This window comes from Hydra vulgaris, chromosome 02, assembly GCF_038396675.1.
Source record: "Hydra vulgaris chromosome 02, alternate assembly HydraT2T_AEP".
In the NCBI taxonomy this organism is placed as follows: Eukaryota; Metazoa; Cnidaria; class Hydrozoa; order Anthoathecata; family Hydridae; genus Hydra; species Hydra vulgaris.
In genome coordinates this window covers 66,162,806-66,181,674 of record NC_088921.1, presented here as the reverse complement: position 1 = coordinate 66,181,674, position 18,869 = coordinate 66,162,806, and the positions used below count along the sequence as shown (strand labels likewise).

Sequence of the window (18,869 nt, the reverse complement as noted above, 5' to 3'; positions counted from 1 at the left end):
CTATTATTGAAAGAAATAGCTAAGTTTATTAGCTGTTCTTGGTCACTTGCATGGTTTAAAATGAGAGAGGAACCCAACTGGGAAAACTTAAAAGAAACTACATCAAGTTGCATTAAAGCCCAAGAAGCTCTGACAAGACATATTCTTGGTGTTAAAATCTCATTCAAGAATGTGCATCGAACAAATAAGGTAGCTGAGAGAGGACTCTGAGCTATGGACATCCGATGTTCCCGGGCTAAGTCTGATGATGCTCTTGAGAGACTTTTTTTAACAGAAATGTTTATGCAATGTCGAATAAAAAATAACTTCACTTTATAAACTTTGTCGTATTTCTTTTGCTTATGTATGAAATAAAAAGACTAAAAAAAAGAAATAATTTTGTCTTATTTCCATAAAGTAACTTTTTTTTTTGACCTAGTAAAATTTTCAAATTTTTAATTATTTTTTATTTAGTTGCTCTTAGAATACAATTATTCATGTTTTAGAAAAGGTTTGCATGACAAACTAAAAAATAGAATCACACTAATATACATATTATAACAGAAGCGCTATTAGACACACTTGAAATATATCAAAACTTACCCTAGTAGAACTATCTATTAGATCAAAATTAAGAGTTTCTGTTATTTTATGAAAATCATTTTCACTCAGTGCAAAATTGTTTCTGCAGTCACTAAAGGAAGGTTGAAGGTTTTCAGATGATACTGGTTGATAGTCGGCTGGATTTAGAGAAGTGCGCATATTCCAAGATATATCTGGTGGCATATCTTCATTAAAATTACTGCAAGTAAAATTTCTTTCATGGGTATCATGTTTTTCAGGGCTACTTTCCAGAAGTTCGTAATAACTTTTGAAGTTTCGATTTGAATCATCAGGAAAAAAAGAAAAATTTTCATTACTGACGCTTTGTAAGCAATTATTGTTTTGTAAGTTATTTGAAACTTCTGATTTAGGAATTTCAGTGTCTTGTTCGCCCATTAAGATATTAAAAATTTGTGTCATGTCAACTTTTGATAATAGATTATTTACAAACTCATCATTATTTGAAATTCCTTCACTATTCAAATTTTGAAATGTTTTTTTACTTGATACTTTTTTATTGTAATCAACTTTTGCATTTTTCTTTGGAGTTAATTCTCTTGATGAAGACTTCATATAACAAAAACTTGGCAAAAACATATGTTTATTTATATGATTTTTGTGCTCACCAAGGGGCATTATATTATGACAAAAAACACATATTACTCCTTGATTTTCATCTAGAAACAAGTTACAATTATTTAATTGCGACTTGTGTAAACTTAAAGCCAATAATTTAAAACTGTCAACACGATCATCTTCTGAGGGTACAATCTCTGTTTTACCAAGGATTTCATTAGCACTTAAAATATTGTCTTTCTTACTAAAATGATAATTAGCATGTATCCAAATATCTTGAACATTCACAAATTTCTCCAGACATATTTTGCATTCAAGTGGAGTAATAGTTTGACTCATCGAGTGGATTTCTTTAGAAAGGAATTCTTTAGAAAGGGTATGCTTAGAATCAAAATGCTGTTGTAAGCTTTCAGAGCTAGGAAAATACATTTTACAAATAGAGCATTCAAAACGTTCTCCAATTAAATGATCTGCCATATGCTGATCATAGTCTGTCATATATGAAAAAAATATATCACATTGTTTGCAAAGAATATTTTTATGCATAAAATTCATGTGTGCCACAACACTTTCATTGTTGCTGAAGCATTTACAACATTTATTACATCGAAAAATAAAATGATCACTGTAAAAAATTTCTGAATTGTCCATATTTTGTGCAGCATTAGCATCTTGACTAGATGTAATTTCATTAATTTGCAATTGATTAGTTGATGACAACATTACACTTTTCCAGTTGTGTTCATTTTTTAAATGGGATTCAAATAATAATTCCGTTTTAAAATCAATATTACATTCAAGACAAGTAAGATGATTAATTTCTTCTCCATTTGAATGAGATTTGGTATGAGTTAAAAATAACTGAGCTCCAACAAATCGCAAACCACACAATGAACAGATATAATTTTTCCAATCCAGATGGGAAAGCTCATGCTGATCAAGAACATTTTTTGATGCAAATATTTTTTTGCAGATTTGGCACATGAAGAGCTGACTTTTATTTAAACTTCTTTCAGCATCTTTTTCTTTATTATTACCATTTAAATGAAAATTACTTAAATGTTTATAGAGATTAACTGAAGAGTTAAACTTTATTAAACAAAAACCACAATATAGCTGTTCCTTCTTTGCTATTGCCTGAACTGGTTTACTGTTCATCACTAGATCAAGAAGTCGCTTTAAAGTTTTTTTATCAACTAAAATTTGATCTTCTGAATCAGTGTCTAATGTGTCTAAATCATTTTCCTTAATACGCAATGTTTCTGAAAGTGAAATAATTGTGTTTATGATAGATTGACTTTTTTTTTTCATTGAATATTTTCCTTCTATACTGCTGAAATTTTGAAGATTTGGGTGTTGAAATAGATCAGATTTAGATGTTTCCAAATCTGGGTTAGTTAAAAGCATACTATGTTGGTCATGGTTTTGCTGTGAAGATTTAATAAGTGAGTTTTTGGTATTAAAAATTTCCTCTGAAAAGTTTTGAAAATTTGGATGTTGATATAAATCAGAATTAGATGTTTCTAAAATAGGTCTAGGTAAAGGCATACTATGTTGGACATGGTTTTGCTGTGAAAGTGCAACAAATGAGTTTTCAGTATTAAAAGTTTTATCTGTAAAATTTTGAAGATTTGGATATTGAAATATATCAGAGTTAGATTTTTCTAAAACCGGTCTAGTTAAAGACATACAATGTTGGTCATGGTTTTGCTGTGAAAGCTCAACAATTGACTTTTTGGTATTAAAATTTTTACCTGTAAAATTTTGAAGATTTGAATGCTGAAATAAATCAGACTTTAATGTTTCCAAAACAGGGCTAGTTAAAGGCATACTTCGTTGGTGATGGTTCTGCTGTGAAAGTTCAATAAATGAGTTTTTGGTATTAAAAGTTTTATCTGTAAGAACTGAATCATCTACTTTATCAATATTTTCAGTTTCTTTGAATAACTTGAGAATATTTTCAGCATCTACAATGTCTATGTCTTCATGTTGAGATAAGTTTAGAACTTGATTGTCATCAAGATAAACTACTTCATACCCAGTACTTCCATTAATTAATTCATTTAAATCTAACTCAAACAGATTATTTAGACTTAATTCTTTAAAATTCTTTTTTCGTGGACTACAACTATTAGTATCATTAACCAGTATTTTTTTTAAACTTGACTGTGCAAATGGATTACATTCTAAATTTAGACTGACTTCATGCATCTTTAAATATCACTAATCGATCTGTATGCTATTTATTAAATAGTAAATGTGATATTTATTATTTACTTGAAGTAGTCTAAAACAAACTTTTTTCTTCATAAAATCTGCAACATTACCAATATCAAGATGGAAGTCAATTTCAAAAACCTAAAATAAAATGAAAATTTTAAATCAGATGAAACAAATTCTACCAAACATGATAAAATATAATTTTTTAATACAAAAACATAACAGATATGGTTTATAAAAAAATAAAAATAGATTCAAATACAGAATTATCTCCTCTATTTGAACTGATAAAGTTATATGTTTATTTAACTCTATTTTTTATACCACTTTAATGGAGAGTCAAAATTTTTTATATATTTCTTATTGTTGTGAACAAAATAGGACTAGAAACAAAACTGATATAAAATAATTTTAGCAACATGTTGAAAATTTAGTTTCAATTTTGATAGTGTAACATTTATGCAGGAAGAACAAAAAGTTAATAAAAAATCAAAAAAGTAAAAAAAATCTTTTATCTGATAAAACCACACAATTAATTAGTTAAGTTTTTGCAAGTAACTAAACACCTATTTTAATCTAATTAACTTAGTGTTAAATTCAGTTTAACTAAAACTGGATTATTATGTTATTTGTCAATACAATTATCACTTACTCATTAAAATTTAATTATTATATTATTTCTGAGTTAAGTTGAATTGAGTGATGATTATATCACTCAATTCAATTTAACCTCATTTTAAAATGTCAACTAAAATAACATACAAGGAAGTACAAGGAAGATAATATACTAGTACAAGGAAGATAATATACTAGTCGCATTAAATGATATGAAAGAAAACATAACCTCACTGAAAAAAGCTGCATTTAAACATGGCGTTCTAGTCTCAACACTAAAAGGTCACAAACCACCATGTTACTCTCAAATGAAACAGAAAGAATGATGATGCATGCATACCAAACACTTGATGAATGGATTTATATTTTAAACTGAACTCCTAGAATTTTTTAATGGCTACCTTAAATGCAAAGATCAATTGCACTTGTTCAAAAATGGCAAGCCTGACAAAGACTGGTTTATGTCTTTATTTAACTATACCATCTAGCTTAGTCACAGCTTCATCATCTTCAGCACTTGCCGCAGCACCTACTCTAACTACACATCGATTACCATCTTTGTAAACTATACCAACTTTGAGCTTTGATAGGTATCAAGCATGTGTTGAGCATTACAAAAACGGTATCAAGATGAAGTTAAAGCCAACTTTTTGAGCCAGAAATCCAAGTAGTGCAACATGTCAAAACTTAGCATAAAATGTTTTACTGAAGAAATTGGGATCAAGTTCATCAAAGAAAAAAGAAAAAAAAAGCTACAAAAGAGACGGTAAAAGTTGCTAAACTCATTGCAAAGCGTAGTTATTTAATTTTTATTGATTAGTGTGCATTTTGACCTGGTTTTATTCTACTAATTTTAAACAAACTTTATAATATAATTTTATTATTAACCTATTATACAACTAAGTATATAGTATTGATAATTTATTCATTAAATATTTCCTGAAAAACTTATATTTTTGGTCTTCCCCACCTATATTTTGGGTCTTGTAATTAAGCATGTACCCTTAGCTATCTATGTCCTGTTTAACTCCATATTCAGCTATGACTAGACAATCTTTTACTAAAATACTGTTCCTTGTGTTGGAAATATTTTCCAATTTTCACGATTTTCATTTTTAAGTTAATAACTAAAATCCCTTTACCTTAGGGTGTGCAAAAATGTTCACACAGAGCGCACTACTTTTATTCTTTGTTATTTAACTTGTAATCAAAGATTTTAAGTTAAAATTAATCAAGGATAGGAGTTTGTGACTTAAAAAACTTTAGCCAGATTTTTCTTATATTAAAAAAATTCTGCAATAAGACTAGACAAATTTTAGCCGAATGGGTGGTTAATAAATAGTTTTTTGGTATGATATTATGATGGTATAAAGCATGATAAAAAAATTATGTAAAGAATGACAAATTAATTATTGAAGCTTGATAAAAAAATGGAGTTTTCTCTACAGTACAAATCAACATAATTTTAAAACCATAACTAAATCAAAATTCCTAAACCCACAAAAGCCTTGACCACGTGATCTCATAACATATACAGACTAGGTATTAACATCAAAACATGCAAACATAAAACACAAAACAAGCATTAAGAAAAATTTTATTTATGAAAATAAAAATTAAATTTTGAATAATTAATTTTTGAATTTATATTTATAACCTTATCTACATCATGCAATTCAATGATTGAGAGGGTATAAAAAAATTCTTCAGGAAGTGAAAATGATTCTGACTGAAAAACATAAAATATGTCACATTAGAAACAATTTACTATTTCTGAAGAAAAGTAAGAGAAACTGTGTTTTTACTATAAAAGATTTTAACAGCTGCATTAAAAAACATTTAATAAAAAATTTATTTTATCATTACAAAAAATAAATTTAATCAAATTTTCTGATTGTATTATTGTAAACCAATTAAATGAGTTATTACAATGTTATTATATATATATATATATATATATATATATATATATATATATATATATATATATATATATATATATATATATATATATATATATATATATATATATATATATATATATATATACAACCCGTAGATGTTGTCCGAAAGTTTTTTCCATACTTTGTTGACAAAAAGTAAAAATTAAAATGCAAGACCGGAATTATTTTTTTTATTAATTGAGAGACTGCCTGCCCCAACCAAACCCTCAATCGATGTAGCAACACTCCCTTGCGGGTCAGGCTAAAAGATAGTAGATGTAGCAGCACTCCCTTGCGGGTCAGGCTATTTGTCAGTCGATGTAGCAGCACTCCCTTGCGAGTCAGGCTATAAGATAGTCGATGTAGCAACACTCCGCGCATGATTTACATTAAAAAAAAATAAAAATAAAAACATTTTATTAAAAAAATTAAAAATAAATACATTTTATTAAAAAAAATATAAATAAAAACATTGTTTATATATTTAAAAACATTCAAAATGTTTTTAAAACATTCTGGTCAATTAAATTTGCGCTTTTGTGGTTTTTTTTAAAAACGATTTATTTGTAATTAAATTAATGGTTTTTACTTTCGCCCAACACGCAAATGTTGGACGAAAGTCAAAAGTAATTAAAAGTGACGTATGTGTTGGCGTAAGAATCACTTTTTTCCTTCCGCTCTTCCCAAAGACAACAAACTATAGATCTATATATATATATATATATATATATATATATATATATATATATATATATATATATATATATATATATATAGATAGATAGATATATAGATATATCAATTATAATAAGTCTATCAATTAATAAAAAAAAATAATTCCGGTCTTGCATTTTAATTTTTAGTTTTTGTCAACAAAATATGGAAAAAACTTTCAGACAACATCTAAGGGTTGTATATATATATATAGATCTATAGTTTGTTGTCTTTGGGAAGAGCTGAAGGAAAAAAGTGATTCTTACGCCAACACATACGTCACTCAATTTTTTACTTTTAATTAAATTAATTACTTTTGACTTTCGTCCAACATTTGCGTGTTGTCAGAAAGTATAAACCATTAATTTAATTACAAATTAATCGTTTTTTAAAAAAGCTGCAAAAACGCAAATTTAATTGACCAGAATGTTTTTTAAAACATTCTGAATGTTTTTAACAATATAAACAATGTTTTTATTTTTTTTTTTTTTATTAAAATGTTTTTATTTTTGTTTTTTTTAATAAAATGTTTTTATTTTTATTTATTTTACTGTAAATCATGCATTGAGTGCTGCTACATCGACTATCTTATAGCCTGACTCGCTAGGGAGTGCTGCTACATCAACTGACAAATAGCCTGACTCGCAAGGGAGTGCTGCTATATCGACTGACAAATAGCCTGACTCGCAACGGAGTGCTGCTACATCGACTGAGGGTTTGGTTGGGGCAGACAGTCTATCAATTAATAAAAAAAAAAAATCTGGTCTTGCATTTTAACTTTTACTTTTTGTCAACAAAATATGGAAGAAAACTTTCAGACAACATATAAGTGTATATATATATATATATATTTATATATATATATATATATATATATATATATATATATAGAACCCTTAGATGTTGTCCGAAAGTTTTTTCCATATTTTGTTGACAAAAGGTAAAAATTTAAATTCAAGACCGGAATTTTTTTTTTTAATAATGATAGACTGCCTGCCCGAACCAAACCCTCAGTCGATGTAGCAGCACTCCCTTGCGGGTCAGGCTATTTGTCAGTCGATGTAGCAGCACTCCCTTGCGAGTCAGGCTATTTGTCAGTCGATGTAGCAGCACTCCCTTGCGAGTCAGGCTATTTGTCAGTCGATGTAGCAGCACTCCCTTGCGAGTCAGGCTATAAGATAGTCGATGTAGCAACACTCCGCGCATGATTTACAGTAAAAAAAATAAAAATAAAAACATTTTAATAAAAAAAATAAAAATAAAAACATTTTGTTAAAAAAAATAAAAATAAAAACATTGTTTATATTGTTAAAAACATTCACAATGTTTTAAAAACATTCAGAATGTTTTTAAAAACATTCCGGTCAATTAAATTTGCGTTTTTGTGGTTTTTTTATATAACAATTAATTTGTAATTAAATTAATGGTTTTTACTTTCGTCCAACACGGAAATGTTGGACGAAAGTCAAAAGTAATTAAAAGTGACGTATGTGTTGGCGTAAGAATCACTTTTTTCCTTCCGCTCTTCCCAAAGCCAACAAACTATAGATCTATATATATATATATATATATATATATATATATATATATATATATATATATATATATGTATATATATATATATATATATATATATATATATATATGTATATATATATATATATATATATATATATATATATATATATATATATATATATGGGCAATTCCACGCAAGTGACGGTCGTAACATTTGATTCGTTTTCAGCCATTAAAAATGAACCAAGAATGGTATTTACATGAAAATTTCCAGAAATGTTAAATACTATTATATAATGTAGTATTCAAAAGTTAAATTATTCAAGTGTTCAATTTATTTGAAAAATCAACTCAACGTAGCGTGACGGTCGTAACGCTTACTTTTTGACAAATCTAAACAAATAAACTTTGTCAATCTTTATGCAGCTACCTACACAGAGAGAAAAAAAATCCTTTGCTGTGTTCTTTAATTACACATTGAACTTACTATATGGTAAGTTTCATAGTTTTCGCTTGAAGTTTTCCATGAATTTTATTAAGTTTTATGTCGTGACGGTCGTAACGAAAAAGCCAAAAATGAAAAACAACAAATAACGCAATAAATGAAATAAAAAAAGATAAATGTCTATAAAAACCAATTAAATTATGTTAAAAAATATGAACTTTATAACATTATCAAGGTTATCCATGGTGATTCTTCAATACTGGGATCGTTTTATTTGGAGTAGGCAACGAACGCTTAATGCTATTTATGCTCCCTGTTTTTTTTGTTTTATTAACTCTATTTAGTATAGCTCAATATCTAGGAGTATGTACTTTCATACGACTCGCAAATGTTTTGCGGAGCCGGGAATCCAATATAGGAAAAAAATATCTTAGACAAGTAAATTTTTTTTACTAATATATAAATTTTAAAATAGTTCCGCAACCCCATTACAAAATATTAGAGAATTTTGAAACCAAAAACTTTCCATTTTTTACTTGCCAGAAATGCATTTTGGTAATATTTGTAACGGCTTTCGCTTTTTCTATTTTATCAGATATTAAGGCCCACCTTAGATTAATATCATCTGTGTTGATAAGTCTAACATAAGTTTTGCACCCATTTGATGCTAAGAGAAAGTCTTTAGCGTTTAAGACGATCACTTCACGAGATTTTACGCTGTTCCAAACAAATCGCTTTAATGACCCTCCTACCCCATCAACTGCTCCTTTACCGTGAGAGGTAGCAAAAAAGTTCCATTCTATACTTTGAAAATGATATTTCACAGAGCAATGTTGTATGAATTTGGCCATGTATCTATTTTTGAATTGAGTGCATGGACCATCACTCCATAATATAACTTTTTTTAAATAATCAATGCAATAGAGGTCAAATATTTCACTTAAGTATGTTGTAGTGGCGCGTTTTGTTTTATCATTATCGTCGGATATTATTACAAATGATTTTGACTCTAATTGGTAGCGATAGATTACAACTGTAAACAAGGTAATAGTTGACTGCGACCAATAAGCAGCTTGAACAGCATCCTGATAACCACATGTATAGTTTTGTGAATAATCAAAGTGTATCAAAATTTGGCCTGGTTCGAGATTTTCTTTTTGACTGCGGTATTGCTCAGACTGGTGCTTTTTAGTGAGATGATGCTCAGTAAACTCTGGTAAATAGTCGCGGAAATGTTTAAAAGTATCTTTTATGTTTTTTTTATGTTGACTAAGTACACAGCGATGATCTTCTTTAATCCACCATTTATAGGTGATTAAGGTATCCATGTCTCCGATTTCGGGCAAAGAAACTTTCAATAGTTTACTATCACAGCACAATGAACATTTCATTATCCAACATTGGTACGTTGGGGGCTTGCACAATACATAATTTTCTAACCATTTATTGCAATACAAAGGAAAAGGTATTTTACTTGCCAAAGCAGCACACAAATAAGTAAAATTACTGTGATAAATACAACCACATGTTTCAAGTGGTGTATCTTTGCACGTAAGAATGTATGTTGGCCTTAATTCACAAAACTTACTCAATTTAATTTTTTTGTCAGCATTCTCCTCACAATACAGTTGATGCAGCTCCTTCAAATTCATAACTAAGTAGCGTTTTTGAACTATATCTCCGTCAATTTTCATAAAGTCTTTTCTTCCAGGAGACATAACTGATATATCTTCTCTTTCATAAAATACTTTTACTTTTTTAATTTCTTCTGATGTAAAGTGAACTCGATGTGTTTCTTTAGCAGTGCATAGGCCATATTCAGCACCCAACTGCTCTAAAATAGTTCGTCTTTTATTTGGAGATTTTGGAAGAGCCTGTTTTGTCCTAAATATGTTATTTGATATAAAAGAACCCAAATTATGTGTAAGCAATTATATTAAAAAATATATGTTAATATAATAAATACTTGTTTAATGCCTTTCTCATTGACGATATGCAGTTATAAGAATTGTCTTGCGTAGAATTTAGACTGACGTTAGTTATGAAATCAAGTTTTTTTTTCATTCTTAGCCTTTGGTTGCGAACCTTCGCTTGATTTTTTTTGTTTGTTTTCTTTTCTTGGTGTCAATAACTGCCTCTTTTGATAACTTCTAATTCTTTCTTTTTCTAACAAAGCTTTTCTGTTTCTTGCTCTATAAGCTTTCGATCTTTCAGCATCTGATTTTGGCATTTTAAATATGTTATTAAATATAACGGCTGCTGTTTATGATATATGCTCCGTTATATATTTTAAAAAAACCCGCGAAATGTTGTAAATAAAAAAACAACCGCGAAATCGATTAAACCAAAAAGTTGCAGGGCAAACTATAAACAACGTTTAATCTAAAAAAAATTGCCTTTTTGTTAAAAAGTTTTTATTTCTTAAAAAAAAATTATTTACATCAATTTTTTGAAAACAGTTACTTATGGTTTCAAAAAAAACTTTAACAAGTTTAGTAATAAAATGAATAAACAAACTGCAAATTAAACAATAAACAAAGTTGATTAATATTATAACTTGGTTTAAATGACGTAAATCGTTTGAAATGGATTATATCGTTCGCGCTTAAACTTTTATTTTTTAAGTCAAGAAGCCATTACGGAAAAGCAAACGTATCGTGATGGTCGTAACGTACTTAGTAATATGTTGAAAGGGTGATTTAAAGCATTTTAATGTTTTTTTTTTGAAACGATGATAAAATATGTATGAGTATCTTTACTTTTACCATGGTTGTAGTTTTAAAAAGTTCGATACGAAGGATAGAAAAAGCTTTTCGACTTTTTTTTGTGACGGTCGTAACGTCTTGTTTTCATTAATATGTTCTTCTTATAGACCTAGTTAGAGTTCGTTTTTATAAAAAATATTATGCATAATGCTTGATTTTGCCTTTTAGTCAAACTTAGAAGTAATAGTTATTTAAAAAAACAGCACTGAAACTTTTTTCAACGCTTCACAACATAACTATATATAAACGTCAAAAAATGCTCATATAACCCTTACAACTTTAAGAGTATGTTATAGTATGATAAAATTATTTTTTTAATAAATTTGTTTCTTAAAAGTATTCTTAAATAGTTGGAAAATAAATTTAATGAAGTTATTATAAGTCGCCGATAATTTTTTTTTTTTTCCTCTTTTATGTGGAATTGCCCATATATATATATATATATATATATATATATATATATATATATATATATATATATATATATATATATATATATATATATATATATGTATATTTGAAATCCAGCATTTTATTATACAAATGGAGGCGGACTTTTTTTTAAATGTTGTTTTGGTAATCATGATATAAAAAAATGTGGCATTTCAAAATTATTCAGAAAATATTTTATGAATTTTTTTTCTTTACTAATACCTTTCCTATGCTAGTATTTTTTCATCAATTTTCAAAGATTTTACCTTAGGATTTCCAATATTGGTTTAAAAAAATATTTTTTGATATGTGTTCTAACTCTTGTTGTATGTTTAATATATACACAAAGATTGTGCATTTACGCATTGTGATATATAAAAAGAATGCATATTTACATATTATGGTGTACACAAAGAATGCATATTCATTTATTGTGGTATACACAAAGAATGCGTATTTACGATTAGTAAGCGACCAGGGTTGATATTTGATCAGGGCCAAGGCTGGGCTTGATAAAATATAGCCAGCGCCAGGATCAGGTTTGTGACAGGAGCTGCATAAACATTTATACATCTGAAAAAAAATTTTATTCAAAATAAATGTTATAATTTATATAGAGTAAATTGGGGTGAGAGTAAACGGTTTAGCTTTAAACTCGAATATTTAAAAGAAAAAATATTTTATGTTTATTTTTATTTATTTTTTTTTGCTTTAAAGAGATTTTTTTATATTATATAAATATATAAAAATTAAGAAAAAATATTTTGAAAATCTTTAAAAAAATTGATTTTTATGAAGAAAAAAAACTTTTACTTTTCCCTTTAATTGGGGAAAAATAAACTAGTTAATTTTTAATAACAATTTTTTAAGATATTAAGAAAATGAAAACTAAATAAAGATATTAAGAAAATCAAAACTAAATAAGGATATTAAGAAAATCAAGCAAAATAAATTAAAAATAAAATGAAAACTAATCTTATTGGAAGTTAAGTTTACACTACACTATTTTAATCAAATATATGAAAAAAATTATATTTATTAATTAAAAAAAAGAGTTGTTTCATCAGCAGAAGCAGGTTCGCAGCCTTGTTTCATGAAAAAAAAACTCTTCAACAATATTGTAGTTTTTTGGCAAACACGATGGCAAAGACTTACAATTAAAAGCTTCACATTGGTATCACATTTTGTTTTGAGTTGGCAATGCTTCTTCCCAAACTCTGCGACACTTTTTGCACCTCTTGATGTCTTTATCTTGTCTCGGTTTTTTTGAATGTTGCACTTGCTGAGTTTCATCTAAATCTTTAATTGCTTTGACTTTTTGGCCTCATTGCCTTGCTTTAGTTTCTCGAGCACCTCAGATGTATATAGACACTGGCCTTTAACTCTCAGAATGCTGACTCTTTTGGGCTTTTTTTGCGTGTGGTATATGGTGGAGCAGGCTTGGACAGGAAGGCGTGCGATTTGGAGTGCGAATATGACCACGCAAATATTTGTTGTTTTTAAATCATTTTGAAAAATTGACCGCAGCTGTTAAGACTTTGTTTACATTTACATTAGTTTGTTTTCATTTTAAAAATGCGCCAAAAAACTTTTATCTTAACTTAAGAAACTTTTATCTTAAATAAATAAACTTAAACAAAATTTATTTTGAAAAAAGAAAAGAAATCTTCGTAGAAGAAAATAATGAAAAATAAAAAAAACTTAACTGAAACTAAAATAAAAAAAACCGAAAAAATACTTGACTAAAATAAATAATAAACTATAACGCTTAATTAAGTTTATAATTACGTTTGGAACTTTTAAACTTTTATCGTGGCTAATGTTTTTATAATATTATACGAAACTCTTTTAAAAAAAGTAACAACTTACTTCTAATGATTGTTTAATAAATACCCGCATTTAACAAAAAAAGATTCTTAATAATTCTTCGTAGTAAAAACAAAAGAAAAAATAACTAACTTGTTTCTTTTGTGAGAAATACGTCAACGAAAAACGTTTACATTTTCTATGAACGACGTTTATAGAATAAATTATAGAATTAGTTTATAAGCGTTTATAATCATAAAATATGCATAACTTTATAAATTAAAAAAATAAATATATTATATAGTATATTAATATATATGTATATATATTAAATATAAAATAATAAGTTAAATATAAAATAATCATGTAAGTTTTTTTTTAAGTTTCCTCATAGCTTAAATACTTTTTTTTTTGGCGCATTTTTAAAATGTAAACAAAGCATTTTAACAGCTGGCGCTGTTGTTAAATTTTGAAGTTGGTGAATCGTTGGAGTTTGATGCTGACTGATGTTAGATGATATATAGGTTGGGATGAGGATGATGAAGCAGGCTAGGTTGAGGATGATGAAACAAACTTGCATGAAGATGTTGAAAAAGGCTTAGTTGAGGATGATGAAACAGGCTTGGATAAAGATGATGAAGCAGGCTCAGATGAAGATGATGAAGCAGGCTCAGATGGTACTTGAAATTGAGCGATTTGTAATTTTTGAGATAAATAGCAAAGCAATTAGCATGTTTACTCTTTCCCCGAAAAATATTTATATTGGTTTTTCGCTCATAACTTTTTTCCGGAACCAGCAAATTCAATTTTGAAAAGATAATCTTGATCGGCATAAAATTTTCTCCAAAAAAGCCTTTTTTGTTCAGTAAAATTTAATTTTAGTTTTGGGAGTTTAGAAGTTGATTTTTTTAAAAAAAAATTTTTTTTTTTACAAGGGTGAGAATATAGAGGTTTGCTAAGGCAAAACTAAATTTTTAAAAATAATTTTTACACCTTTAGATAGAGCACAAAATTCTCTACAAAATGGTGCTTGGCATTTTTAAAGATTTTTTGTTTTAGCTTTCAATAAATGCAAAAGAGACAAAATTGCTAAACCGTTCACTTTTTTTTTCGTTTACTCTTACCCTAGTTTACTCTATATATACATATATAAACATCATTATGATCAACATGATCATGATAATCATTACCATCATTATCAGGCTTTAGCCTTCCTCTTTTATGCTTTTTCTCTAGTATAAACAATCTAAAGCATTTTCTTTTCTTAACTAAAGCTCATTCATACAATATGTAAGATACTTTCTTCAAATTTTCTTATTTCTACCACTCCTAAAGCTGCTATCTCTCTACATGCTGATACCAAAATCACTTTAATCTTTTCTAACAAACGTTGTTACAATCTTTTTTTTTAACTACAATACAACCTTTTTTTTTAACTTACAATACAACCTTTTTTTTAACTTGTCTAAGCTTATGCCTAATTTTCTTATCTCGCTTGAGTCACACCACCATCCAACTGATCACCTTCTCTTTCGGCAAATACTATACCATATAAATACTGAATTTTATATAAATATGACAGGATATTGTATGCCAGCATCTAAATAAATAGCAAACATATATGTCTATATACTTAATATTTTGGAAACTTCTATTCCTGGAATAAAAGTTTAATAGCATTTATTTTTTCTCTACAATTTAAAGTCAAGCTTCATTCTACTCCACATTTTTCACCATCTTAAGCAGTTTCTTAATTTAAGGGATCCTAAACTCCCAACACCTGTTGTGTTCATATTAAAGATAATGTTGAAAAAAAAGGTTTGAACCAAGTTTTTTAGATTAAAAAAAAATAATGAATGCATACCGAGAAAAACTAATCTTGTCATTTTAGTCAAGCTTGCCTTCTCCATTTTACTCAAAAAATCAGAGTCTTTAAATTATACATTGCAATCTACAGACTTCGGCTTTTCTTTGAAGCGCGTTTAATTCATAAAAGCTTTAGTATTTGATGTCACAGTAGACTTTTGACAAATAAAACTTTGGAAAAATTTAAATTTTTTTTCTTAAATCTTTTTATTATTTATTTAGTGATTAATTTTCTAACTTTAACATTTAAAAAGATATCAAAAACCTCAAGTATTTTATGCTTATTTGTTGCTATAAACTGTTATTGCGCTATATTTAATGTTAATAAATGATGAATGTTTATTATTTCAATCAAGATTCTGATAAAAAAAAATTTTATATTAATTACCGGTATAAAATTAGTAATAGCATTTTGATTTGGTTAACAATATTTTGTTTAAATTTGCTTTGCATGAAGTTCAGGAAGTCAAACAAAAAAACTTAGTATAAATAATCATGTCGAAATATATTTAAAACAAATGATTTTAATGAAAGGAGTACTAAAGTCTTTTTATAACAACTAAATAAAAAGTTCAACATTAAACATCTTTTTTTTATCATATCGCAACTGTAAATATTGAAATATTAACTTGAACTAAATTTACTAATTATTTAGAATGACTAAGCAATAAATAAAAAGCCCCTAAAATTATGCGATATTGCGTTGTTTTATTCTAAGATCTAAAAAAGTCCTAGGAACATATTTGTTCTCATAGTATGAAAAATATATTAGAAAAAAAACAAAGTTTTTTCATCTGACATTCTGAACTACCCGAATTTTGCGCAAAAAAACCAAAGAAAAGAGCCTTTAGAAAAGAAGTGGGGAGGCATGTGCCCCCTCCCCCTGCGTTGTTGTCCCTGTTATTCGATATACCTCTTAAATTTGACGTTCGTTAATAAATAAAGAATCTGATCTGTCTTGAATTATTGCCATTAATTAATGTGTTAATTATTGCATTAATTAATAATAATTTGTCTGTATTTTTGTTAAATGTTAATTGTCTAAAACTGGCACAAATATACATACTTAATGTTTTTAATTTGATGGTTATAAAATACTGAACAGTAAACTTATAATCAAAATTTATAATGCCTACTTGTACTGTTATAGGTTGTATTTGGTTTTTGTATTTGGTTGTACTAGTAATGCAAAATCAGGATCTCACATATACTTTCACAAATTTCCTTTTTATCAATATACAATTTAAATTAAATCAGCGTAATTAAACATTTTTTATAATCAAGAAATTTAACAGTCATCAAATATCTCTAACTAACACTGTCAGATAATGAAATTAATTGTTAATAAATATTTTTTTTGACAAAAGAACAAAAATCGTCATAGAATAAAAATGACCAGAGAAGTTAAAAAATAGTTCCTATTTGCCATGGCCGGAGCTGGGTTTGCAAAAAGTCTCATTTTTAGCCAGGGATGGAGCCAGGCTGGGACCCTGGTCACTTGCTATTTACGCACTGTAGTATACACAAAGAATGCATATTTACACATTGTGATATACAGAAAGAATGCGTATTTACACATTGTGATATACACACAAAAAAATGATTGTTTACACATTGTGGTATACACAAAGAATATAACTAAAAGAGACTATTGGAGAAATTTAAATATAACGCTATTAAAAAATTGAAAGATTAGTGCTTTTATTAATTTTAATATATTTGAAGTTCTATTTGAAGTTCTATCTTTTAACTAAATACATTCTTCTCTTTAGGTGATTTTATAAAATATATAAGTAAAATTAGATAAACAATTTGAGTTAATATTTTGGATAGTTGCAAATTTAATTTACTCTTAGATTTGATGCCAACACACAAGAAGGTGTTCATATTAGTAGCCTTCACTTAAATTCAAAAAATAAAGCTATGGTTATTAAACATATGGCTTTTAAAGTCATTGCTAATGACTTTGAAAGCCATATGTAAGAGTCATTCAGAATAAAACATGATTAAGACCACTTTTAGAAATTTTTTTAATTTTGGTATCTTTTTAACAGAATAAATAATAAATGTTTTGGTTTTTAAGGGAGTTGTGTTTTTATATATTAAAGAGTACTTATACTTAATAGCTCTGATTATATTCAAGATAATTTTTCATTTTAATGTTTTTAAAATCAGGTTTTCTTCATTTTTGTTTTAATGAATTAATCACATTGGCTTCAGAATGGCTCATATGTAACATTGTGAATTGCATGGCCTCAAGTTGTTCAAATATTCTCCTGCTTTCTTTTGAAAAATGTTGTATTTTGATTATCTTAAACATATCAAAAGTAAATTCACCATAACCAAAACTTGTAAAACCTGATGAAAAAATCACATTGATTGAGCTAAATTACCACTTCATATTATTAAAAGCTGCAATTTTAATCTTTATTAAAATTGCATTAAAATCTAAAAGCTTTTAATTATTTTGTCAAAAATTATTTAATAAAAACAATCATTTTAAGTTTTTAGTAATGATTGTATAAAAAATGTATTGAACTAGATGAGTTTTAAAGACACCAGAAGTGACTTGAAAGAACTTTTTAGATAAATAAATTGCAACGATGTATTACTTTAAGGTATTGTTGCAAAATTGCATTAATTTTCAGAATTGTTCAACTTTTATTCAACACCGTATCTTATATCGAGTATTATAATATCAGCAAATGCATAGATCTACATCAAAAATATTTAAGTAGTTAATTATTTTACAAACCTTTTTTTAAATAAAATATTAACTGAATTACATTAACTGAGTAATTTACTAAACATATCTATCTAACCACATAATTTACTTTAATTTAAACAGTAAACTTTAAAAAAAAAATCGTTTCAGATAAACACCACATTTTCAAGTCCATCTAATGGATTTGTATAATTTCCGCACGAATTGCGTTTATAATATATTTTACTAATTTCCTAAAGCAAGGTTGTCGGTATAGTGCGAACTGCGAACTGCGAACTGCGAACTGCGAACTGCGAACTGCGAACTGCGAACTGCGAACTGCGAACTGCGAACTGCGAACTGCGAACTGCGAACTGCGAACTGCGAACTGCGAACTGCGAACTGCGAACTGCGAACTGCGAACTGCGAACTGCGAACTGCGAACTGCGAACTGCGAACTGCGAACTGCGAACTGCGAACTGCGAACTGCGAACTGCGAACTGCGAACTGCGAACTGCGAACTGCGAACTGCGAACTGCGAACTGCGAACTGCGAACTGCGAACTGCGAACTGCGAACTGCGAACTGCGAACTGCGAACTGCGAACTGCGAACTGCGAACTGCGAACTGCGAACTGCGAACTGCGAACTGCGAACTGCGAACTGCGAACTGCGAACTGCGAAC

The 18,869-nt window shown here is 27.9% G+C and overlaps 1 protein-coding gene across 5 annotated transcripts in view; it reads right to left on the bottom strand.

The window, feature by feature from the left end:
- Positions 1-18,513, bottom strand: part of LOC100199249 (uncharacterized) — a 98,766-nt gene extending 80,253 nt beyond the window's left edge. For 2 of the 5 annotated variants that reach the window (XM_065791734.1, XM_065791736.1), the window contains exons 1-2: positions 12,206-12,385; positions 583-3,516 (exon numbers count right to left, since the gene is read on the bottom strand). In XM_065791734.1, the coding sequence (XP_065647806.1) occupies positions 583-3,369 (2,787 nt within the window). In that variant the 5' untranslated portion in view covers positions 3,370-3,516; positions 12,206-12,385. Of the gene's footprint in view, positions 1-582; positions 3,517-12,205; positions 12,386-18,237 lie in introns of those variants that run through there. The other 3 variants (XM_065791733.1, XM_065791735.1, XM_065791737.1) reach the window with 3 other exon arrangements.
- Positions 18,514-18,869: the final 356 nt, after the last annotated feature.